General features: G+C 46.8%; 2 protein-coding genes across 2 annotated transcripts in view; one reads left to right on the top strand and one right to left on the bottom strand.

Moving 5' to 3' along the window:
• The first annotated feature begins 452 nt into the window (after positions 1-452).
• On the top strand, positions 453-21691 carry ATP1B1 (ATPase Na+/K+ transporting subunit beta 1). The gene is made up of 6 exons (XM_040987544.1): positions 453-732; positions 5144-5272; positions 15411-15566; positions 17247-17431; positions 18981-19058; positions 20233-21691. The coding sequence occupies exons 1-6, from the start codon at positions 636-638 to the stop codon at positions 20494-20496; spliced, it is 909 nt and encodes a 302-aa protein (XP_040843478.1). The 5' UTR covers positions 453-635; the 3' UTR covers positions 20497-21691.
• NME7 (NME/NM23 family member 7) overlaps positions 21505-26327 on the bottom strand; it is a 187137-nt gene continuing 182314 nt past the window's right edge. Inside the window, exon 12 of the mRNA XM_040987543.1 lies at positions 21505-21796. Within this exon, the coding sequence (XP_040843477.1) occupies positions 21764-21796 (33 nt within the window). The 3' untranslated portion in view covers positions 21505-21763. The remainder of the gene's footprint in view (positions 21797-26327) is intronic.

Here is a 26327-nt window from a genome sequence, read left to right as displayed (position 1 = left end):
CGGGCGGCGGGTGTGGCCCGAGCGGTCGGGGGCGCGGTATATAGTAAAGGTAGGGCTCCGCGCCCCCGGCCAGGTTCTCGTTTCGGGGCGCGCGCGTGTGTGCGTGTGTGCGTGTGTGTGCGTGTGTGGCGAGGCCCCGCGGTCCGCCGGTCCCGTCCTTCCTGCTTTGACTTTTTTCCCCCCACCTCCCCTCGCCCGTGGCCGCAGAGGAGGGTCCCAGCAGGCGGAGGGGACCCTCCCTCCCCACGCACTCCCCCGCCCCCCGGTGGCAACCGAGCGTCCGAGCCCCCCTCGGGGCGACAGCAGTGCGTGGAGGAGGACCAAAGGGAGCGGTGAGCGGCCGTGCGCCCACCAATAGGTGCGGGGCTCGGAGCCGCCCAGCCCGCGCGTCCCTCCCCCTCGTCCGCCCCCGCGCGTCGCCGCCCCCGCCCCCCGCCGCCGCCTGGGCTCCCTCGGCCGCGCGTCTCGCGTCTCGGCACTCGGAGGAGCCGCAGCGGCAGCGGCGCATCTCCAGCCTCGGAAGAGAGCGAGCCGGGTCCCGCACGCACACGCCGCCCGGGCAGCCGCGAGCGCGCGAGGCGCACGCCGCCGCAGTCCCCACCTTTCAGCCCCGCGGCAGCTGCTGAGCCGCCACCATGGCGCGCGGGAAAGCCAAGGAGGAAGGCAGCTGGAAGAAATTCATCTGGAACTCGGAGAAGAAGGAGTTCTTGGGCAGGACCGGTGGCAGCTGGTGTAAGTACCGGGTTCTGCGGGCTGCCGCTCCCAAGCGCCCTGCCGGTGCCGGTTCCGCGCACCCTTCCTCCGCAGCACCGGCCCGACCGGCCGGCTGCGATGTGCGGGTCCTGCTGCCCCGGAATGCGGAGACCCCTGGAGGGCGCGGGGTGGCTGCGGGAGCCCGTCTGGCGGAGGGCTGTGTGTGTGTGTGTGTGTGTGTGTGTGTGTGTGTGTGTGTGTAGCGTGCCAGGCTGGTCTCTTGGTAATGTGCAGTCACCCCAGCGGGCATCATTCGATTCTTTTCCTGTTGGGAATGGTCAAACTCAGGGAGACTGGCTGTGTCCTGTCCTAGGTGTCTCCCCCAAAACGGGATTTTGGGACTGCGAGAGAAGCTACTGCAGTTTTCGAATGTAATGCAGACGAGGTTGTGTGGCACAGCATCTTGCTTCTAGTCTGAATGTGTGCCCACGAAGAGAGGAGAGGGGCCCAGGGAGAGGACTCGGGGTCCACACTGCAAGATTTCATAGCGGTGGCCGGCGCTTCTCTCCCGGTGACCTGAACAGAACCACCCCAGGCCAGAAATGGCCCAGTGAGATCCATGTCGGGGGTCGGTTTCAGAGCTCTGGCCGGAAACATGCGAAAGACTGATTTATTTTTTTGGTCCACACAGATGCCCATGGGCAGCTTGGGCTGGTTACAGTAAGGCATCCGATAATCCAAGAGACAAATAGCGATCTCTGAAGATTTTTGTCCAGCCTGTTGCCTGGTTGCATGAATAAGCCACCCATTTGTCCCCCACCCCACTGAAAATTAGGAAATTAGATCTCTTATGGGCTTTTGGACACCTAATACCAGGAGACTGACTTTTTTTTTTTAAAGGTCATTTTGAAGGGCAGAGTTGTAGGCAAATCTGTGTGAGTCCTGCCTGCGGAAGGGAGGGGAGGGAACTCCCCCCTGCGGCATCGCTGCCCCCTCCCCCTGCTCCATCATCATCATCATCAGCAGCAGCAGCAGCAGCAGCAGCAGCCGCCCCACCGCTGCAGTCACCAAGGGGAGCCCTGAGGAGGGGCTGATGCAGCGTTCCTGGTTGGCAGGATCCGTGTGAACAGGGGGGAGAATGAGTCAGGGAAATAGGGCTCGGCTGACATTTTGAAATGCAAGCAGTGTAACATGGTTTTTTTTTTTTTTTTTTGGTAAAGGAAAAAATAGGTGGCCTATAGCAAGTGTGTCTTGATGGAGAAGTAAAGGGTTAATAATGCATCACACTTCAAGGTTAGTCAAGGTGAAACCTCATTCCAGGGCATTACTGGGAGGCCTCGGTCCTGAGCCATGGAAAATGGTTCTTTCTAGCATGGCTTTTACCTTTTGTGTGTGTGTTTTTTTTTTTTTTTTTTTGTTACACACTGCTTTGCGGAGACTGGATCTTCAGTGAGATTGTGTCAGTGGCTTTGGCAGTAATGATAGATCCCTGTGTTTCGCTGATGCACAAGGGGGTACCTGCGGAGCCCTGGGGCCTGTGGAGGCTGAACAGCTCCCAGCCAGGGCCATCTCCTAGCAACTCCTTGAACTTGAGGGAGGCCCAGGAGGTGCACTGCGGATCCGGGAGTGGTTGCTGCTCTCCCCAGGTTAGCCAGGCTGTCTTCCCTGGTGGGCTCAGCCTGGCTGTGACATGGCACTGGGCCAGGGCTGCAGTGCCTCCAGGCACATTGTGAAATTTGCCCTCTAGTGTTCTTCCCCTTCATAAAATGCGTTTCTTTCCTCATTCCAACTCCATGTTTCTTAGAATAATATTTGCTTTAAGGGGAAGGCGGTGTGGAAGGACGCAGTCTTTAGGTGGACACAGCCAGGGAAGATACAGACAGGGTGTTCGAGTCTGTGGCTTCATCTCACACCCTTACCCGGATGGACGATCGCAGATCCGCAGTACCAGGCTGCTTCTCTGCTCTTGGCTTCCATTTTTGCTAGGTGCAGGTACTGGGTTCGCTCCAGTCCGTATTTTGTGCTAATATGTCTGGCTGCTCCTGTCTGGCTTTTGGGAGAGACAGGATCCCTTCCAGGCAGAGAAGGTAGCGACCGTCAGCCCGTCTGCTATGGCGAAAAGGCCCTTTTGAAAGCACTCGGCCCAACACGGATGCCCTTGGGAGGAGGGCAGCGTGCCCTTGGCTCACTTTTGTTGTAGGTAGATTCTCATCAAGATGGATGCAGGGGACCCAGCCTGTCACCTGCTGGAGGAATCATGGCATGCAAATCACTTTGTGCTTGCTGCCTTCTGGTGAAGTTAATACCAGCATTTTGTTTTGATAGTTCAGCCCTGAAGCCATTTTCCTATGTACCTGTGACCTTTGCGAGGGTACTTTTCCTGATCGCAAAATCTAATATATATATATTTTATTTGCACCAAAAAGAAAACATCTTTAAAGCTCTCCTCCCATGCCTTGATGGTTTGTGCTGAAGGTCTAGGCTGGGATTTTTGTTGTTTTTATCTGTGATTGTTTTTTTGGTTTTTGAGTGGCTCCTGGTGGCCTGGGTCTGGGTCAGCCGCCTTCGTTAGCACTGACAGTTCCACATGCTTCCCTGTAACCAGGCGACCTCAGAGCAGTAACTAGGTGAGATTTTGCTAAGAAATATGTCAGAGCAGAAAATGGGGGTGGGAGGGCTCCTCTTCGGATGTCTCTGAGCAGAATGGAATGGCTGCATATGCATACATTTAGTGAAAGTGCTTGCACAGTGGCTTGTTTTTCCATCGCTCTGCATTTTAAACTACAGCGTGAATTATGCGCCTTTTGTGCCGTTAACATTGGGTAGCCTCATCTGTAGCGTGAGTACAGAAATGTGGACTTCCAGCCAGTAGGAGAGGCTCATGTGGCTAGCCAAGGTTGTCTACGCGAAATGGGGGACAAGGGGCCATAGGAAAGAGAGCCAAGCCGTGAAGACTCCAGCTGCTCCCTCGTTGATCCTGTTGTACCCACTCCGCACCTCTTCGGAGCCGGCTCTGGAAAAATTTTCCAGATCCCTTGACGTCACAGCCCTGCCATTTGCCTACTGCTGCCTGGATACAGAATGCAGCACTTAACCCCTGTCCTGCTGGGATGGAGTGGAGGAGCCGTGGCGGTGGTGGGGGTGGCTCCGGGTTATGCAACCTGCACATTCTTCCTTATCTGTGCTTTTCGCAGCCCCGTTTCCTTGTTCTTTTCTTTAGGTGGGGAGGGGGGAGGGTTATGATTAAGCCCTCTGCTGAGGTTTTGTACGTGTTGCTCTGGTTCTAGCTTGATGTTCGGAATCATTTATTGTGTGATGGGGAAGTTGGGCCCTTAGAGGTATGGAGAGGGAAAAGGCGGATTTCTGCGCTTGAAGTCTGGCTGCGCACTTCCTCTCCCCCCCCTAGACCGTGCTCTCGGTCCGAGTATTCCAGGTGTTAGTGCAGGAGACTTGGACCACTTTAGAAGCAACCTGGAGCCCCTCTGTGCGGTCGTGTTCCTGACTTGATAATCTTACAGTTCACCTGTCCCTACTTCTGCGTTCACTTTGGGTTATTTGGCTGGCACAGGGCTGCCGGGCGATGCCTAGTACAGGCTGTTACTATGCGGCTAATCAGCGAGATAATCCGTGTAAACTAGTAACTGATAGCTCCGTTCCAGTCTGTGGGCTTGTTGGGTTTTTTTTTTTTCCCCCTTTCTTTCTTTTGGTCTCCATGCTCTTATCCCATGAATTGCAGCTCATGAAGTCACCAGCCAGAAGGTGACACGAGAAGGCACACAGCATTTTTTTCGATAGGATTTCTTTTTTTTTTTTTTTTTTAACCTTTGTCTTGTCCTGCTCTCCCTCCTTCCCAGGGACGGGAGAAGATAAGACTAGGGCGATAGTAAGCAAGAGACTTTCCTCTGCATTCACTGCTCTGTGGCACCGTAGAAGCCCTTTGGTATTTAAGCATTTGGAGAAAATGCAGATCTTGAACTGTAGCATCAGATGTCAAGGGACAAGCAGGCAGAACACTCCCCGGTGTTTCCCAAGGAATGTATCATCGTGTTTAAAATGTGTTGGCTAAGGATGCGACATAGCTGTCGACTTTATTGATCTTCATGGATATGTACGCACACACATACGCACACACATGTATGTACACACACACACGCGTATTTTAATTTCAGGAATAAAATCATGTGTGCGTGAACCCTAGCCATGGCTGCACATTCCTCCTGTCCCTGCCCCCTTGCCCAGAACGGAGAGCTACTCATCCCCCCCCATTATCACCACACACCAGTGAAAGTGGGGTTTGCTGCTTGGTTCCATGTTGCGAAAGGAGCTCTGGGGAAGCAGGTTCGAGGGGAAGCCGTGGTGGCGGCGGGGGCGTGCATCCACGGGAAGAGGAGGCTTAGATCTGAGCACCGAACCCCATCACGACCTGTTGTCTCCTCTGTTCTCCTTGCAGTTAAAATCCTCCTCTTCTATGTCATATTTTATGGCTGCCTGGCCGGCATCTTCATCGGGACCATCCAGGTGATGCTGCTCACCATCAGTGAATTTAAGCCCACCTACCAGGACCGCGTGGCCCCGCCAGGTAAAATCAGTCGGGAGGAAGGTTCAGTGCCTGCGTAAGTAGGTCCAGTGGGTGTCAGGTTTTGCAAGTGAGCAAGAATCCTTCCGAACCTTTGTGTGTGTGTATGTGTGTGTGTGTGATTTTACACCAAGCGTGGAGGGAGGAAGCAGGCACGTGTCAGCTGCAGCCTCACCACAGCCCGCATTGCAGGCAGAGCTCCCGGGCTTGCGGGCTTGTCATTTGCACAGCTCTGGGGAGGAGACACCCACTCCTGCCACTCGCCACTGTGTGACTGGCACCTGGCACCTGAAGCAGGCTGTGTCTCCTCGCCCTTGACACGCACAAGGTTGATGGGTAGTGGAATCATTTGTACTCTAACACATGTTGTTTTACTTTCTTGAGGGAAGTGTGACTCAGATAAATCCTTTACAAGAATAATTTGGGTGGATGCTTCGGCGTCTTAATTTACCTTTAAAGGTGACAAGAAGATTTGCGATGGATCAGCCACTCACACAGAGGGGAGCCAAGGTGTCAGGGGTCTCCTGTCCCACCTGCGTCTTGACCTTGAACAACATGGCTCTCTGTGCTTTGCGCTATAAAAACCTGTTGGATTATGAGTCTTATGTACCAGATTTCTGGACCAGGAGAATAAGCAGATTGTCATAGGAAATGCAGACTTGCGCAGGAGCCCTGAGGCACACCTTGGTGTGGGTGCCATGTATTGCTGCACCGTGTGGGCAGCTCGGTATATCCTTAGCAGCCTTGGAGCCCTTGGAAGGCGCACTGCTGTCGCACCTTGCTCTGACAAGACGAGGCAGTGGAGCTGCAGCCAACATGAGTTGATCCTCCAGCACTTCTAGAAGTTGTTGTTGGAGTGCCTCGACAGGAAGTGTTGCATAACTTCCGGGTTCTCACTTTGTCAGTGACCTTGAGCTTGCTGCTGGCAGGGAGGTGACAGCTGCCTCTTCTCCTCTTTCTCTGGGCAACAATTTAATAACAGCTGTCTGGAATGACAGTCTTGAAACCATCTGCACAGCATCGAGCAGCCTAGGTAACGTGTCCATCATCCCCACCTCTCTGTTGTGGGAAAGAAACAGCAGTTCTTGTATTATAGAGATGGCAGGCATTGTGGGCTGGCCCTACGTCTAGTTTAAAAGGACTTATACAGATAGCTATATGTATGTGCATATATGCGCATACCTAAACATATACACATTTTCTATATATCTGTACACACACACATTGTTGGAAGTCAATAAAGAAAATACATACCTACAGGAGTGAGTGAAATTTGCCAGGTAAGTCACAGTTTCCAGCAATTGTTTCCCCTATGGAAAGGGTGGTGAGCTAAGAATTCTGTTGTAGGCAGAGAACTGAAATAAACACATTTCTCACCAGCCTCTGTGACAATGAAGCATGTTTGTTGTTTTCTGTCCTTTACTGGATGACCTCTCTTGGTAGTGACAGTGGTGGCAGTGATCGCAGAGTGTGTAGATGTTTGTTTTTGTCGCCCCCCCTTCCTGTTTAATAACGGCTGTTTAAAAGCTGTTCTTCCATAGTGATACCTGTTTATAGTAATTCTTATACGAAAGATGGCACAGAAATTGGAAAATTCATTTTAATTTCCTAGCTTTAGAAAAGGGTCCTTGATGATGAACTTTGGGGGAGTCCAAATGCTAAAATGTAAAACATTTTCCTCATGCTGTTTGCAGAACGAAGTCTCACCAACAGTCCAGTTTCCTAAACTTGTAGCCGGCCGTGCCCTGACTGGCTGGGTGCTGGGGCGCCCATCCCCTGCCGGCCTCTCCTTCCTTCCAGCCCCTTCCTGAAAGACGTACTCTTTGTACCTATATTTAGAGTGTTCACAGCAGTTGCACTGACCTGACCAACTCCCCCTTCTGCAGAGGAATGCTGGTGGCTCATCTTGGAGCTATGCATTCCTGTGCTTGCTTGGGTCTCCGTCACCGCAGAGGGCCTCTGTATTCCCCACTCTGGCCTCCAGGCTCTGTAATTCTCTGTCCTTTCCTTCACCCCCTTACCAGTCACCTTCCCAGATTAATCTAAGCCAGCCATAGCCCCCTTACCCAGTGGGAGTTTTCTGTGCTTTTAACCCAGGAATATGACAGCTGTGAGAAAATCACAGGGCCCTGTGTGGGCCCTTTGAGGGACCCAGCTGGACCCTGCTTGAGAAAGCAGGCGTTTAAGAAGTTGTACTTTGGAATGATAATGACCTCCATAAATATGCAGATCAAACAGCCACATTGAAGCAGGCCCTGACAATTTTGAGGTTTCACCTTGGTGTGTCTAAGCCTCCATTGTCATGACCAAGAGGGAAGCAAATATCAGTTGAGTCACTTGTACCTTGTGAGAGCTAGAGGCCTTTCATCCTCTGAGGAGATAATGCTGAACCAACACTGTCATCCGCCGTTCCTGGCTGACTGCCGCAGCACTCCAAGCCTAGCCTGACGGCTGTATGGCCTTCCCCTTTTGGAATGCGGTGGTGTGGGATCGCCCCTCGCTCGCAGTAACGGCCTTGTCTCCCATCCTCCTTGGCTGTCCTTTGGCATTCCCAGGCCCGCCCTCCATGCTGCCTGCCCTGTGCTGTAATGGAAAACTCTCCTTTGCCCCCGCTGCTGTCCTTCCCCCATCTGTGCCCACAGAGCCACTGTGCAGTGAAGTGAAGGGTGCTGGGTGTCAGGGGGTGGGACCCAGGGCATGGCTGGCCTAGTTGCTTCCACGTAAGCACATATGGACGTGACTACTGCTCTTGCTCTCACGGGTCTTCCGCTCTTCAAGGTGGCTCGATGCTGGCCAAGCTCATGCTAAGAGTGTTCTGGACTCTGGGCAGGTGTAGGTTGGCTGGGGACGTGCAGGACACGCTGGCACTGCCAACAGTTTTGATTCCATCTGTTTGGAGAAAGGGAATTTTTTTGATCTGGAAATCTGGTAGGGGATTAGCCATGGCAGTACAAATCCTAAGTGTTTAAGTAAAATTTCTGAGAAGTGATTAAGTCAGTCTCACAAGAGCTGATTTTTCTTTTTTTTTCTCCTCAAACTGCATCACATTGGTATCACTTGGTCTCACTCAGATTTCAGAAGTGATTAGAAACACTTGGCCTCCTTACTCTTCAGACACATGGGTACTTGAAAGTGCTAACAAGGTGTCTTTCTTCTGTGCTTGGTCAGAACCCACATATTTGTAACCTGACCTGAGGCACGTTGATGTGTGCGCACACTCGGTCCCGCCCTCTGTCACTTTCCCTCTCTTCCTCCTCTTTTCCCACCGTCAGGTGGATTGTACCAACCTTCTCGCAGAACTCATAGTCTACAGATACCTCAGCATTTGGTGGCGGTTGCGATGTCCAGAGACTACTCGCCCAGCCTTCCTGGTGTAGTAAAGGACTTATGCTGGGGAACTTTGTCTTCACAACTCACCTACCCTGTGGCTATGACTTTCTTCCTACGGACCGGGATGCCACACATAAATCATTTCCTAGGCAACAGAAGCCTAAGGATTAACTTTAACATGTTCCTAAAGCCGAAGAAAAAAGCATGCTCACTGTAAGGCGTGTGAGCGGAACAGAGATTCTTGGCAAGTGGAAGCAGGTGGAAGACCGGTGAGGACAGCAGGAACCAATGCTGGCTTGGTCGGTGCAGCTTCACATCCTGGGGAAGGGCTCTGTTGTCCAGGTTGGCAGTGGAAGGAAAGAACAGCCCGGGGGCCTCCATCCCTGCCAGGATAAAATCAGAGGGTACAGGATAGATGGCTCTGAGTGGTTGGTTGGCGCTCTCCTGCTAGTACTCATGACCTGATGGCCCATCTGACAGCAGACAGAACTAGTGAGAAACTGCGGGCCTGAGTGGGAACTGGAAAGTAGTGTCCAGTAGCTGCTGACCAGGTGAGGAGATCTTTTCCCACATACATGCATGGACAGACCTCGTCACACACCACATAGGACACAGTGTCCCATTTCAGGATATTGGTGACTTGGCAAATGTTTTGTAACTAGACAAGTCAGTTGTACAGCATGCACTTGTTCTTTGATTTAGTCTTGAACGAAAGACCTAGTTAGTCTCAAATACTAGGATTTGTCTGTCTCTATTTTTCCCTTTATGGAAGTGGCCTCTTGTGATATAGGGAGGATAAGCATAATTATGAACCATAGAAAATAATGATACATCCCTGTGAAGTTGTATGCACTTTTTAAAAGATAGAACATATGAAGGAACATTAGATTAAAATGTTTTTAATTCAAAAAAAAAAAAGGATAGAACATATGAAAAAAGAGTGTTTACGCGCCTGAAAATGAACTGCAGGGAAAAGCCTGCTCATGAAAAGCGACCTCATGGACAGAACAGGGCCTTCAGCCAGCGTCCGAGGCTCTTGGCTCAGGCAGGTTGATCTAGAGAGGCCGTGGGGACCGTCCAGTCCTTCACCTTGTTCACTGTTCAAAGAAAGCAGCTTCAGGATGTCTGGGAGGGTACCCATGTGACCCGCTTCAAGTTAGGAAGATCCGCTGTGGCCTATCCTACTGTAGGGCTGGCCCTGAGCAGAAGTTTAGCACAAAAAGCCCCAGGGCTGCTTTGTCCCCTGGGCACCTTTGTCCCCTGTGCCTTCCGTAGCTTCTGTCTAGAGGCATTCAAAGAGTAGAAAATCTGTATACACCAGAGTATGTTTGTATGTCTCTATGTATATGGGCATATCAGCGCATGCCAGGGGACTTTCCAAGAGTTTGTGGGAAATGGATTCAAAGGATAAGTCGGGGACCAGCACGTTGGCTCAATGGGCTAATCCTTCACCTCCAAGCCTGGCGGCCATGTGGGTACCAGTTTGTGTGCTGGCTGCTCCACTTCCCATCTAGCTCCTTGCTTATGGCCAGGAAAGAGTGGAGAATGGCCTGAAGCCTTGGGACCCTGCCCCTGCATAGGAGACTCACAAGAAGTTCTTGGCCTCTGGCTTCAGATCAGCTCAGCTGTGACTGGTGTGGCCATCTGGGGAGTGAACCAGCACATGGAAGATCCTTCTGGAAATCTGCTCTTTTTCTATTAAAAAAAAAAAAGTTGGTGCTGCCAAGCAGTTTGAAATGCACAGTAACTTTACACTCTCTTTATCTGATCATAGTCTCCCAGATTTTGTTAATTTGGACATTCTTTTCCAGCCAGGCACGTGTAGCTGACCGGGCTGCAGGCACGTTGTGCGTGGCCGTGGCGCAGAGGCTGTGCCTCCTGTGTGCTTAGTCATCTGGCTCCCTCCTGGAGGTGCCTACGGAAAGTGATGCCTGTTTAGAGTATTTGGTTAGTGATTCATCAGCTGTATTAAATGACAGGTACAGGCAGCTGTGCTGGGAGATCCACTTGAGCAAGGAAGACAAGGTTAAAATGGCTGCTTTCTAATTTAGCTACTTCAAACCCACAAGAAGACGGAAGCATGATAGATTCACCGTTATCACAAATGTAATTGGAGCAAAATACTTTTTTTTTTTTTGTTAACGGGAAGCCCTTTATTTCCTCTCTTTCACTCCCTCCTCTTTTTTTTTTTCTTTTCTTTAAAAGATTCATTTATGTACTTGGAAAGTTACAGAGGAGTAGGAATGGGAAGAGAGAAAGGAGTCTTCCATCCTCTGGTTTAGGTCATGGCTAGGGCCAAACCTGCGCGAATCCAGGAAGTTCATTGAGGTCTCCCAAGTGGGTGCAGAAGCCCAAACACCTGGGCCATTTTCCACTGCTTTTCTCAGGCCGTTGGAAGAGAGCTAGATTCAAAGCAGAGCAGCTGGCAGGTGAACTGGATCCCACATGAATACATACAGCGGTTATGTACATCATGCCACAATGTCAGCCTGGGTGTTATTTGTTTTTCTTGATATGAGACAGATGAAAAGCAAATATATCTTTAAAAAGAATTTTTTTTTTTTAAAGTTCAAATCTTGTGTAGATTTGAAATATTGATTAAAAGCCCAATGTAAAAATTTCACATGCTTCTGACTGGTGCTGTGGCAAAGTAGACTAAGCTTCCACCTGTGGTGCTGGCATCTGATATGTTGTTAGTTCTAGTCCTCACTCTCCACTTCTGACCTGCCTCTATTTGCTTATGACCTGGTAACTCAGTCGTGGATGGCCCAAGTCCTTGGACTCCTGTGCCCATGTGGACACCCAGATAAAGCTCCTGGCTTTCAGCTTTGGATCTGCTTAGCTCCAGCCATTGTGGCCATCTGGGGAGTGACCCAGTGGGTAGAAGATAGAGGTAGGCTGTGGATAAAGGAGGTTGGGACAGTGGTTGGTAGACTGAGAGAACTTCCTGAGAGGGGAGGAAAGGTGGTGGGGAGGCCCTCCAGGAGGGCCCTTGGGCTGGGGAATGGCCGCACAGATATGCGTGTGCATGTAAGGATGCGTATACTCCTTGCTCAGGATTTGGAGGAGTTGGGGGCATGACCTAATTACAAAGCCTCTGAGTTTTCCAAAAATAGCACTTGGGCTCTTTTGTTTTTCCTTTCTTTTCCGTTTCCCATTTCCCTTCCCCTTCCTCTTCTCGTTCCCCTTCATTCCTCTCCTGTTTCTTCATTTGAAAAACAGAGAAAGAGAGCTCATTCATCCTCTGGTTATCTTTCCCAAAAGCCCACAGCAGCTGATGCTGAAAACCAAAACTCCATCTAGTTTCCCACGTGAGTGGTAGGACTCCTCCAAGGATTTGAGCCATCACCTCCTAGCTCCCAGGGCAGGCCTTAGCAGGAAGCTAGAATCAGAAGAGGAGCCGGGGACTCCAAGCAAGGCACTGTGGTATGCAGTTGGGGCGTTTCACACCACCTCTTAACGCTGTGTCCGACACCTGCCATAGAAGCTGAGTATCTGGGCAAGATGGCCGCTAAGGTTCCTCTAGTTATCTTACTGTACGCCTCGGACGCCAGAGATGAACTTCGCCCACAGAAGAAAGCACACGTGGCTGAGCTCCCTGGGCTCATCTGTCCTTCTCGGTCCCCTCTACCAAGGCCCTCTTTCACATAACGCGGAAAGGACAAGGCAGAGACATTGATCCAAAGTCTAACCTGGCTCAGTTGCCCATGTCATCCTGGTGTTTTTGATTTCCTCGGTGTCTGGTGCTGCCTTTCTGATCAGAGCAGCGTCAGGCTCCTCTAGGCTGACCCACAGTTTCTTACTTAGTAACACTTGACTGGGCTTAGAGCATGAGCAATGCTGACGAACGATTCAGGCTGGCAGGTACAAATCGGTGATTCCGTGACTTTGTCCCGTTGTTTCTACTGGTCCTCTCTGGAAGGCCTGAGACCAGTTGTGTATAGCTGTTGTCTTGGCCAGTAGCACAATGACAAAGAGCAAGACTTCTGATTTCAGGAATCGTGGATGAAGTGCTGGCTAATAAGAAAGGCTATCAACTGAACATGAACTTGGCTTTGACCATAGCTGTTAGGTTCCTGAAGAAGAAATGCACTGCCAGCATTGTTTTGGTGGTAAGGAGCCGAGAGGACGGAGGACTGCTCCCTCCTGCCACCTGGGCTGTTTCCACGTGGTGACCCTAGACGTGAGACATCGTGGCAAATGGAAAAGCACTCCGCGCGATTCCCCCTCTCTTCTTGCCCTCTCTTTTCCTTGGAGAATCCAAGAAGCAATATTGCACTTCATACACACATCAAGGAAATACAATCTTGAGTGGTACCTAGAAAACAAAAGGGAGAGGTTCCTGGGAAGGGAGAGGCCAGCTGTCGGGGAGGCCAGCTGAAACCCGGCCAGGGCGGGCCGAGGACACTTGGGACTCTTACAGTGTGACGTAGGGCTGCTTTGGCTTCTTTCCCTTTTTCCAGCTTACTCAGTGAGATCCTCCAAGCCTCGTATGAGGATGCACTCCATTGGGGTCTGGATTTTGCTGCATCACCTGTCTACAGGTGGACGACAGCACACATGCTTCTCCCAGGGATGTCCCTGTAGTCAGCTGGCTGTAGACGTCCCCACCTTCCCATTTGCTGATGGTCAAGAGGCCAGCCCTTGCTTTCTGACACTTGATCCCCTCTCTTGCCTTCACTTCTGTTCCCTTGCTTTTGCTGTCTGGATTCACCATTTCACCCCGAGTATGTACATCTTCTCTTAGCCCATTTATCCCCCACCAATCTCCTGTCTCGCCAAATACCTTCGAAAAAGTTTCTGTCCAAACTCTTTAGCTGATAGGGCCTCTCGGGTGGGGCTGCCCCTGCAGGCCGCATTCTCTCAGCATTCCTGGGGGAAGGCACTTCTTTCTCCTGTGTTCTGCTGAGCCTTTGGCTCTGGGCCTGTCTCTGCACTTTCCCAGGTCCAGGCAAGTTACTTGGATTTAAAACAAGTCTTGTTTACAACCCCTACCTGGTAGGTGCTTCCTTGGTCAGCTTTCCCTATTTCAATGGCAGCTCTGTTTGCCTCTGCTATCTCAAGCATTACATTTCAGTGGAAGCTTCCACTCACTCAACCTCTGTTTATTTTGTTTCCACTCACCTTTGTTTATTTTGTTTTTGTGAACATATAATTTTCATTGTGTTGCTTTCTTACACGATGAGTGAAGGTGGAAAAAGATTGTTGAGAGGATATTTAGTTCTTAAACATATGTCAGTAGGTTTCTTTGGCTTCTGATCTCCTATAAATTTAAGCATAGTAGCCTTTGTTTATTTTAAACCAGAGATTTTTAAAGGAGCAAATTCTTGCTTCTTTCCCTTGCTCATTTTTCCTTCATTGTTGATGCTTCGTCCCGCTGGATTCTTCAGGTTCCTGTCAGTTTTTGAGGTGGTTCTCAATGTCACCCCTGAAGTCCTCTATCTTGGGTCACCCCTCTAGTTCTAATTGTCATCTTTGCTATTCTCCAGTGAACTGCGTCCATTCAAAAACCTGCTCATACAGCTCCCTAAACTGGATCCACCTCATTATTTAACCACTTTGGATGTGGTTAAAGCCTTCCTTAATCTCTCTCTAAAACAATAGCCAATCCTTGGAGCTTGGTTCTCAAGCCCACAGAGAGCATTGCCAAGCAATTATTATCCTCGCCACATCCACATTAATTATCACGACTGGTGCTCTTCAGTGTTAATTCCCTGGAGCAGTCGTTATACACTGAGGGTGCTTAGGGCATTCTTCATCTCTCCTAGATGCTGCTCAGCACCCTCTGTAAGAGGTGCTGATTTGGTAGGTCTGGGGCAAAACCTCTGAAGCCGGTCTCGGGAGTGAGCTGGGGGGTCTCCATTCGGGGGGCTCCCCAGCCGGTGGGAAGCCAGTGGAGGAAGACAGGATGGTGCTGATGAGCCATTCTGATCAAGGCATGAGGATTAGAATCCGGTTGCTGGATTTGGCAAATGAAAATATAAGATGCCCAGTTAAATGGGAATTTTAGCTAAATACACAGTAAATCTTTAGGATAAATATATCCCCACATACACTGTGGGGCAAGCTTGTATTTTAAAAAAAATACTTTGAAAATCATTTGCTGTTCATCTGAAATTCGAGTTTTACTGAGCAGTCCTACAATCGAATGAATGCACCTGTGATTGAGTCTGGAACTGCTGCCCCTGAATGGTGCTGTGTTCAAATAATAATATAGGAAACCTGGCAAAGGAAGACAAAGGAAGGCAAAGGAAGGCAAATTGCGCTTGAGAGCGCAATACCGAGGCACACACAGAGTAGCAATAGTAATTGCACATAACTGCCAAACTCCTCCAGTTTAGTTATAAGATCCAAGGCAAGATCTCTACTGAGTAGCTTTGAGTTTTGGAGAGCATGAAGTGGTTATAAATTCATTGACAAGGAGTCCAAAAAGAAGACCTCCATGTGCAAGGCTTCTTGCAACTGGGAAGGCGCAGGGGGAACCGGCATTTGACTACCAGCCAGCATGCATTTTTACCTCTTTCTCTTTGACCTTGGGCCAGGTGCTTAACCTTTGGTTGCAAGTGGAATTTAATTTATGCCACCACGTTATGTTGTTAGTAAGTGGAACTATACAGGATATAAAGGCATAGTCATTAGCACCTACGTACTTAATGTACGTGCCAGAGGATTGGTTTCATCAGCAAAGTAAAATTTATCCAGTTTTTTTTTTTTTTCAAAGGCAGGGTTTGCAAAATGTTTTCTGTGGAGAAATGGTTTCCTGCTTTCCCACTAATTAATTCCTCTTTTCCTGACTTCCTCTGGGGTCTAGGATTAACACAGGTTCCTCAGATCCAGAAGACTGAAATCGCCTTTCGTCCTAATGATCCCAAGAGCTATGAAGAATATGTGGTGAACATAGTTAGGTTCCTGGAGAAGTACAAAGATTCCGCCCAGAAGGATGACATGATTTTTGAAGATTGTGGTGGTAAGTCGACTTAGTGTCACCGTTGGTAACTCATTGTCTTTGTCCTTTGTTGTCTGTTTCCCCTTTCTGTTGGTTCATGATGGAGAGATTCTTGACGTCATGGCACAACTGAACTCTTGGCCACCTTGAGAAATCTCGTTAAGCAGGAGCATACCTTGGAGCTCTGCATCCTACTGCGGTCCGCATTGGAAAGGGCTCTGAGCGTGAAGCACTCCTAAGACGGCTCTACTGCCCACGAGGCACTCAGAGGCCGCACTGGCAGTGTTGTGGTGTACGCCCAAAAAGAGGGGCAGCCGCCCACCTGCAGATCCTTCTCACAGAGTCCCTCTTAGAGAGAGCAGCAGCAGCTTCTCTCCCCCACAGTGGGGGGCTTCAGATCTAAAGGAGGCCACGCTGTTCCCGAGGAAAGAGGATTTCTAGTCAGAGCATCCACCGCAGGTCCCGTTTGGGATCAGACGTGGAAGAAGTCGTCAGTAGCTGAGAATTTCGGAAAAGATGACAGTTCAAAAGTCGAGATCAGTGAGTCATTGATGAGAATGCATACCCTCCCCTTCCCCAACGCTTCGACCCTTGTTCTCACACCTACCAGAAAGAGCTCTCTCTGTCTCTCTCTCTCCTCACCCCTCTCTCACTCTCTTTGAGCTCCTTGGTCATGGCATTCCTTCTGATTGAATTCCAGCATTTGCCAACTCTGTCGTTTTCGTGGAAGACTCTAGTTTGGTCCTTACATGGAGTTGATGCTGCCGTTTTAAGTTATATTGGAAACATTTATAATGTAAAGGAAAGATCTTCGCTGTGACTTTTTCTCATTAGAATTTAAATAACGTTTTCATCTAATTTTCTAACAACAAGAGAGAATCAGTTTGCAAAAGGACTAAAACTGAGGCAGATTTCCATTCGAAGGGAAACTAATTTGTGAACTTAACATGTATATGTAGACATAAATATATATATGTAAATAAATATAAAAATTCTGACTTTTGAACCAGCTTTCTGCAGGATGCTATGTATTTGCTTTGAATCTATTTTCATTTACTCTTTCTCTGGATTTTACATGGGATGGTCTGAATTAAAAAAATTCTAGAATAAAATTTTTCATTTAAGGATTAAAAAAAATCTCAGTGTCAAAAAGCAGGAACTCAAAACACTAAAGAAATGTAAATAGTTGTTGGGAAAGAAAATATTCGATTCTTTTCTTATCCCTTGCTTTGCTGTTTCACATACTATTTATGGGCACAGTTCCAAGAGATGAGGATAAAACGCTTCCAGTTCTGCATATTAGTGACAGTCCTCGTAATGTGTATTTGAATTACCATGTCCCTGTTGTTGAGCTAAGCCAGCGTGCCCCATGTGAACGATGCTACTCATGAAACATGACTCAGCTGCCTTTCAGTCTTCTAAATTGCTGAGTAATCCATTATTGAGGGGGGGGGAGAGCAATGTGCCAGAGACCAAAGCTCAGGTGCTGCACTGCAAGCTTTGACATCTTGAACCTGCAACTGTTGGTCTGGGATCCTTATATTGTCAGTGCAGAGGGAGCCTCGCTTCCTTCCACCTATTGTGTGGCGAATAGCACTGTCTCAGGCTAAGTCATTTTGATGAGGGAGAAAGTTCTTTTTCTATCTTAGTGGTGTTATGGGAATTGCTGATAAAATATCAAAACGACTTGTGCATTTTTAGATATTCCCAGTGAACCTAAAGAACGAGGAGAATTTAACAATGAGCGTGGCGAACGGAAGGTCTGCAGGTTCAAGCTCGAATGGCTGGGAAATTGCTCTGGATTGAATGATGAAACTTATGGCTACAGAGACGGCAAACCATGCATCATTATCAAGCTCAACCGAGTCCTGGGCTTCAAACCTAAGGCAAGTAGTGGGTAAACTCCAGAGGGTAGTGCATCCCCATCACCCTTGAGCTCTGACATGTGTGCAGTTTTAGGGATTGGCTGCTATATTTTGGCTTATGGGAAGAAACTCGTCATTTCTGAAATCGGACTCACTTGCCCCTTTATTTAATGAGTGCTATTAATCTCTTTCCATAAAACTTGTCACCTGTGAATGGTATGTTCAAAAGAAAATCAAGGCAGAAATGAGAAGTTTTGTAAACTGAAGGGTGCATCACAGCGCCTTAGGGCCTCCAGAGGTAGAGGTAGGGAAGTGGGCAGGTGGCTGCTAGCCTTCCTGGATGGCTGGAGCAGTCTCCTCAACGTTGCCCTTTCCAACAGAGGGTCTGTAGGAAGAAAAATGGTGAGAGCCATTGTGTCATGCTTGTATTTGAGAATACCTAACCAACACCACTCGGCTATTAGGCCAAGGAAATGGCATAGCATGGCTAAAGGATCAGTGCTAACGTTTCTGAATCCTTTGCTTCTGATAGTTTTCCTTGGTGTGTAAGTACCGTGCTAATGATTGTGCCACTGGAGCTCCGATATTTCTCGTTGCAGACACTGAGTTGTTGGGCAAGGTCTGCTGTCCTGATTCAGATCTTTGCCTGTGTCTGGATCTTTCATAAAATGATGAGCTCAGCTCCTCAATTTTTTTTTTTTTTTAATTGGTATCCATTGGCTAACCATAGCCACTTTCAAGGTCATCACTCCCACCCAAACCCCCAGCTGTTTGTCATGGGAATTTTTCTGTCAGAGATGGCAGTGCCCTAGCATCTCACTTGGCGTGACTTTCTTCATTCTCGGAGGATTAACATTCTCTTCATATTACCAATGTGCATTCATATGCAACTTCTTTTATCAATAATCATTTTCTCACCATACCCTTTTAAGAGTAAGTGTACTGCTGGAAGAAAGTTCTAGAGCACCGTAATCTTTTATTCTAAAACAAACAGTAACATTTACTGATGTACAGATCAGTCCATTTTGACTGACCTTGCTCAGACCCAGCATGTTATATCTACTCACATGGTGTGTTGATGTAAATAAGCAAATGATTGTCTTCCAGCAGTTTGGGGTCAACTTACAAGTCCATTTTTAGGAGTCAGGCATTCTGGAGAGAAAAGATTGACCTTATTCATGATTGAGGAGGAAAGTCCTAGTTTCAGGAAAACTGAAATGGCAGCCTCAGTAATTATCATCTTAGCCAACCAGGAGCATCCTTTTCGAGGCTAGCTCCGACTTACCAGTGTCTTTGAGAGAACAGGTTCTCATTCCAGGCTCCTTCAGTACTGGGCTATTAGATGGCTTACGTAGAGTTCTCAAAAACTTCTGAAGTCGCTTTCATTTCAACAACATCATAAACGTGAGCCTTCCTACTTAGATCAGTTAGGGGAGGCCATTCAGTGCGTTATTCTGAAGTATCCTGTGGTTTCAGTTGGTTTGCTGTTTGGACCGCAGCCCTGTTTTATGTTTTTGGAATTCTTAACAGTTGTTTACAAATTAGTGACCGATAGGGATTTTATTTTCAGCCTCCCAAGAATGAGTCCTTGGAGTTTTCCCCAGTGAAGTATAGTCCGAATGTGCTGCCTGTTCAGTGCACTGGCAAGGTAAGGAGGGTTACTAAAAATGGGGGTGTGGTGGGGGGGTAGGGGACAGGTGGAGAGTGGGAATGAGTATATTTTCAATTGCAGATAAAATTGTAATGTAATAAACAAGAAAAATACTCAGTTGGGTGAGTTGTAGCTATCCTGGCCAACCTTCTTGGAAAAGACAAAAAGAGGAGTAGCTAACATATTAACATATTAGCACAGCGGGTTAAGCCCCTGCTTGGCATGCCCACACGCGTTTGACGTGTCTGGTTTGTGTCTCAGCTGCTCCGCTTCTGATGCAGCTTCCTGGAGGAGGACTGGGAGTCTCTTGCCCCTTTCTCCTGCTGCGTCATTTCACCTTTCAAATAATTATTCTTTAAAAAAAATACACAATGGACAGAAACCAGGATCAGGAATAAAACTGTATGCTAGTTCTCCATTGGCACAAGAGAGTCAGATATCTGAACTTAATCGAGGAGTGGAGAACATTTTTTCTGCCAAGGGCTATTTCGGTATTTATATCATCATTCACAGGCCATACAATTATCAACTGAAAAATTAGCCTTCTATAGATTGACTGAATTCCAAGTCCCTCCTGTGGTTGCTTTGGCAGGGTCAAACAAGGGAGTTTGAAGACATTGCCCACCCATGATTGATCAGTTTGAATACTTGTTTATAAAACTGCAATATGAACTAGCCCACAGAAGTGCTTCTCACTGGGCCCATAGTTTATGTTAAAAGTTTTGGGGTAACATTTTGAAACAGTAACGATGTCACCTAAAAATCTGTGGTTCCCACTTCTCTTTAAAAAAATATTAAAAGATTAACAACCAGGACCTGTTCCCTTTCAGAAACCATTACTTGATTAATTGTTTAGTGAGAGAGTCTCCAGGAGTTCCGTTTTATGCTGGCACCAAGAAAGGAAATGTACAGGAGAGAATGAAAGGCTTATACATAAATATATGTAAGACAGCTGCTGGGACAGCACTGCGTTGTCTGGTTGTGGCCGACCGCTTCTTGGAGGCTGTGCTGTCTTGTAGAAATAGTTGATCCTTGCCTTGGTTTCCCCATTTGCACATTCAGAGTAGCCTTCTCTTAGGATGTTTCTTAAGGCTGAGTCTTGTATGTGTGTGAGTGTAGGCCGTCTTTCAGGACCAAAACCAACCAATTCCCATTTCACTCTGTTTCCCAGCGAGACGAAGATAAGGATAAAGTTGGAACCATGGAGTACTATGGAATGGCTGGCTATGCTGGTTTCCCTCTGCAGTATTACCCCTACTACGGCAAACTCCTGCAGCCCAAGTACTTGCAGCCGCTGCTGGCAGTACAGTTCACCAACCTCACCATGGACACTGAAATTCGCATAGAGTGTAAGGCGTACGGTGAGAACATTGGGTACAGTGAGAAAGACCGTTTTCAGGGACGTTTTGATGTAAAAATTGAAATTAAGAGCTGATCACAAGCACAAATCTTCCCCACTAGCCATTGAATAAGTTAAAAAAAGATACAAAAACCTACTAGTCTTGAAAAAAAAAAAAACTGTCATACGTATGGGACCTACACTTAATCTATATGCTTTACACTAGCTTTCTGCATTTAATAGGTTAGAATGTAAATTTAAAGTGTAGCAATAGCAACAAAATATTTATTCTACTGTAAATGACAAAAGAAAAATAAAAATTGAGCCTTGGGACGTGCCCATTTTTACTGTAAATTATGATTCCATAACTGACTTGTAGTAAGCAGTGTTTCTGGCCCCTAAGTATTGCTGCCTTGTGTATTTTATTTAGTGTACAGTACTCTAGGTGCACACGCTGGTCATTTTTCAAGCCATGTTTTATCATATCTGTTTTCTACTTTATGTGAGCAAGGTTTGCTGTCCAAGGTGTAAATATTCAATGGGAATAAAACTGGCATGGTACTTTTTTTTGTTTTTGTTTTTGGGTTTTTTTTTTTTTCTTTGGTTTGGCTCTTTCAAAGATAATGGCCCATCAAATGAGCATTTTTAACACACTCCATAGTCTTTTTCCTGTGGTGTTAGGTCTTTCTGATTTTTCTTCTTTCTCTGGGGCTGGGGGGGGGGGGTGGCCTGTCATGGGGGAACTGCCCTTTACATTTTAAGTGACACTACAGAAAAACACAGAAAGATGATGGCTTGTTGTGCTTCCTACTGAATGCTGTCCCAACATCTCCTCCCCTATCCTCCAGTCTGTTCCAGTGCTGTGTTTGAGATCTAGGTCTGCCCATCACTGTGCAGGTGACAGGGCGAATTCATTTGCTTCTCATCTTCTTTTACTTTCCCTCTTTCCTTTCTCTGGAGGCATCACATGCTGGTGCTGTGTCTTTATGAATGTTTTAACCATTTTCATGGTGGAAGAATTTTATATTTATGCAGTTGTACAATTTTATTTTTTTTTTCCTGCAAGAAAAAAGTGTAATGTATGAAATAAACCAAAGTCACTTGTTTGAAAATAAATCTTTATTTTGAACTTTATAAAAAGCAATGCAGTACCCCATAGACTGGTGTTATATGTTGTCTACAGTGCAAAACTCCATGTTCTAACATATGTAATAATTGCCAGGAGTACAGTGCTCTTGTTGATCTTGTATTCAGTCAGGTTAAAACAATGGACAATAAAAGAATGAACACATAACATCCCTTATGTGCGTGACTCACTCTTGTCTACATGCCTCAGGCTGTGACTTCTTCACATTCCATTGTGCTAGTTATCCAGGATCTTGAAGAAATACTGAACCTGAAAGACAAATGCATGATCCCATTAGTTCACGTAGAGATCGGCCCTTTCCACCTACCGGGGCCTGGACATTGATCCGAGCTCTAGCCGCGGGGGGACCACGGCACACCCTCCTCAGAGCTGATGCGGTTAAGTACAGATAAGGAATCAATAGTTTCAGTTTGAAGTTGAATTTCAGAAATACATTGCGTTATTGTTTCACTCAGTTTAGAACACATGGAACTTTGTTCCCTGCTAATGCTTTACTATATTTCTTTCTTTTATTTTTTTTAAAGAAAAAAAATCAAAGTTACACAGTTCAGTTAAAAAGAAAAATTAGGTTGCGCTGGAGTCGCAGTAAATTAGGGTTTACGTCTTTCTCGTTGGTTTGACCCAAGTCCTCATTTCGCCATGTTAGGACGATAACCTTGCTCTGAAAAGACAACAGCTCAGGTTTCTGCAAAGCATTTTTTTCAGAAGTAATTTAATTGAAGATTTAATATCACTTAGCCAACAAGGGAAATATCTTCATGTTTCTGAAAATGGAAGCTCCTTCACAGCGGGGCGGTTAATGAGAGCGTTAGCAGACCGTTTTAGCCTTCAGGCCAGGCAGAGAAGAAGGTTTGGGGAGGCAAAGCGCCGCCTCTCCAGGAGTGCTCAGGTGTGGGGCACGCATCTGGAGGCCTGGCCAGTTCTGTGACAACACAGCTCGTGCAGAGATGCCAAAAAGCTTCAGTCGCCTTGTGCGGGCGCACCGGGTGCATTTACCTCCCTTGCCTGAGCCCTCACTTCACTGCCTCTGGAGCAGCAAATTCTCTGATGGCACGTTAATACCAGGGGAGCGATGAGTTCATTTAGCAAAGAGTGGTAAAGGAGGCTGTGGAATATGGCATAACTGCTATGGAGCTTTTCAGAGCCTTCACAGTCGGCGAGGAAACAGCATCTTTAAGAAGATTACACTTCCCAAAAAGTAACTTCCGTCCACGAAAAACAGAAGGTGTCATTCCTAGGGCAGGAGGTGGTTTGTGTTGTTGAAACATCCGCTCCTTCTGCAGGGTGTGTATGCATCTTAAATTTGCTGCATTTGTCAATGAAGGAGGCTGTGGGTGTGAGGAAGGGCGAGCATTCATTCAAGTTGCTGGGTCCTGCTATTTTGAGGCTGTTCCAAGGTTACAACCTATGTGGTACAAACTGAATCCTCTGTTTTCATATGTGTCATGTACTTTATTCTGTGAATCTGTGTGTGTGTGTGTGTGTGTGTGTGTGTGTGTGTGTGTGTGTGTGCATGCGCATGAACACCTGCTCTGCCAGTTACTTACTGTGAGATTTTTTTTTTTTTCCCCAATCTGTGTTTCCCTTAATTTTCCCAGACTGGGCCAATCCATTCCCCACCCCTCACTGTGAGGGTTGCGTCACAGCTAGGAGACTGGAGGATGTGGTTATGTTCCTATAGTACCTGTAGGAGCAATGCAGACAAAAGCGTCTTTTTCCCTTTGACATGCTGGTGTTCAGCTATTGCATATTTTCTTATCATGTCCTTTCACATGCTGTCCGTTTATTCTGGCCCACCCTTAATGTCATATCAAGAGAACTGGGTTTCCCAAAGGAAATGTTGAACAAAGCTGGGTAGAGTACCCCTTGGGATCAAGAACGTCAGTTACTGAAGAAAGAAAAATGAATTTTCGAACCCATCATGCTCCCTGAAGGTAAATTGCGGGATGGTGCCAGTATGTCTTCAACCCAGGTTTATCTCCCTTTTAAAAGGGAGACAAGCCTTGGGCTCAGAACCTTTGGTAAGCAATATAACCCAATAGAATTTAATCTTGGCTTTGATTGTATTTATTATTTTCAGTTAAGAATGAGTCATGCTAGCTTTCCATTTGTGGAGGTAAAATAAACGTATTCACAGATAGCAGTGGGCAGACTTAAAACAGTAAAGCACAAGTTCAGGTGGTACTTATCTCCTGTGAGGGATCATGTTAGTGACGTGTCACTGACTCAAATTTAGGACTCATTGCCTGCGAGTATAACATTAGCAGAGGCTCAATTTTTCAGTTCCCTACCTGTATGGGCAGAATCTAATTTGAGTCCTGTCTTTATTAGAACAATAGTATGCTCTGTCTGCTCCAACTCCACTTACTATCACAGGGAACTGCTCCAACTCCAAATTAAAAATATTTATCAGTGATCAGAGACTGAAGTCCAGTTACCAGAATCGTTCAGAGTTCAAAAATAGCTGAAACTCTTGGCATCTTACAGGATTAGTAACGCTTCAATACTTGCGTATAGTATTTGGTCCGCAGAAGAGAACCAAATGAAGTCACCTTGAAGCTGCAGGCTTAAGGACCTAATACAGAGGGAAACCATCCAGGGAACATTCAAGAAGAGTTTTAATCAACTGAGTAAAATGACCTTGGTGTTAAATTTAACAGAGAAAACAAGACTCTTTCTTCTTTAAGCAGAGGGTAGAATTAACCTATTATTTGTGGTCCTCTGCTTTACCCTGGGAAAGAAAACCAGGAAATAGCTAAGCCTGCTATTCCTACAAATGATGGTTCCTGTTAATACTCATATCCTGCCCAAGGCAAAACAGAGGCCCAGACCAAGACAGATATCTTAGTTCATGCTTTAATTCTGTATTTTCTCCAAGAGATTTTCAGCACTGCTGTTTTTTTTTTTTCTCCCAAGGGAGAGTATTAAGATGCTGGCTCTGACTAAAGAATCCAGTGACTTTATTTAATGACAGATGAGACCCATACCCTATGGAAAGGCCCATTTTTTAGCTAGCACCATCTCCAGCATGCTTTACTGTAGATTTTTATAAACTTGGAGTTCATAAGATCAAAATCTCACAGGCAGCCCATAAATGACTGGCTTTTCTAAGGAAACTCGTATCTTACCCCTTCATGTTGGCTCTTGACAGACCACGTCAGAGGTGGCAACAGGCTGATTTGAAACTCATCTAGTTTCCCAGCTGCACAGTTATTAAATTAGCAAGCAATGGAGGAGCATAGGACAGTCTTGCAGGAATCGAATATAGTATCCAGTCTATGTGAAAGTAGAAACAGCTAGAATGTCCAGTGGTTCAGGACCCTACCTGGGGGGGTTTCTGATGACCCTCACTGGAGCCTCTGAGTGGTAAGAGAACAGTACAAGCCTAAGGCATTTGGAGACAGAGAAGATTAAATGTGGCGTGAGGAGAATTCCATGCCCACATGAGACTCTCACTTAGAGCTCACCTTTCTCCTTTCTGTTGCAGTCAACTGGGGGTAAGCCAGTAGATGGAAGACAGAGAGGAATTCTATTTGTAATATACTGTCAGATATATACAGAAATGACTAAATACACCCACATGTGCAAGATGAGAGTGATAAAGAAGGCTGATGCACATGATACAAATGGTCACATGTGAGAAGTAGGATAACAGATTCATGGAAAGGTCACGCTTTTTAAAAATTTTCCATAAGCCTGAAATTCTTCAAAAATAAAGAATAAACAGTGGTTTGGTAGGAAGCAGAGAAGGAGTAGTGGATTTGGACTTAGAGCCGAGTTTAAGGCTAGTCACTACTTCCGAGTATATGTTAATCAACTTTGCTGCACCTGTTTCCTAATGTAAAAATGGCAGATAATAAAACCTAACTCGTTGAGTTGACTGCATATATGTTATGGCAGAGCTGTCTGGTTGTAGCGCACTGTACAAAGCATGAATCTTCATCAAGCAAAGCCCACGTGGAGAATGACCACTCCATGTGGGTTTTCCTGTGTCAGGAGACCTGGGGGATGGGCCCTCTCCACTGTGAATGCCATTCAGGCAGGGGAGGACACTCCAGTAAACTTGACACTTGGAGAAGCTTCTTTCTTTCTTTCTTTCTTTCTTTTTTTTTGGTTGAGTCCCCAAAGAAGAGAGGTTCTCCACAGGGAATATGTTCTGTCCTTTAATACAAGACAGCTTTGAATAAAGGAAAATGTAGATAAAATGATCATTTCTTGAAATTGGTGATTTTTACTCTGTCTACACCTCAGAATTACTCTATAGAGCTATAAATAACAATAGAAACCAAAAAAAAAAAAAAAAGCTTAGATCCTGGCTTTGGGAGGTCTCACCCATCAGGTCTTGGGTAGGTTTTGGACATCCTTGCTTTCAAATAGCTCCATAGATACTTCTGACATTGATGAGTGTTGTAATCTGTTGCCCTTGACAGAGTCACAGCAGGTACCCCAGAGGTCAGGGCTGAAATCAAGACCACCTGAAACCATCAAAAATGACCTGCAGGGGAGAATGGAATCCCTCACTTTGATTGCCTGATGTTAACATCTGTAGTACCGGACACTTTAAGATGAATGCAGGGGTAGGAGATGGGTAAGATCTTAGGGCATGGCGGGGACTGTGGACAAATAAAAAAGAAAAAAAAGAGAGACATCAAATGTTAGCAGGGTCCACTGGGATGTGTCCAGTGAATAAATCAATGCACGTTTATAGGATGAGTCCTTCAAATAATAAACAGTGACTCAGAAGAATCTTGAAGAGAATCCGGTGGTTCTCAGAAACCCT

This window comes from Ochotona curzoniae, unplaced genomic scaffold (genome assembly GCF_017591425.1).
Source record: "Ochotona curzoniae isolate NIBS_2020 unplaced genomic scaffold, NIBS_Ocur_1.0 contig_4754, whole genome shotgun sequence".
NCBI classification, from domain to species: domain Eukaryota; kingdom Metazoa; phylum Chordata; class Mammalia; order Lagomorpha; family Ochotonidae; genus Ochotona; species Ochotona curzoniae.
Note: the sequence above shows the minus strand (reverse complement) of the source record. Positions and strands in the feature narration are given on the sequence as shown.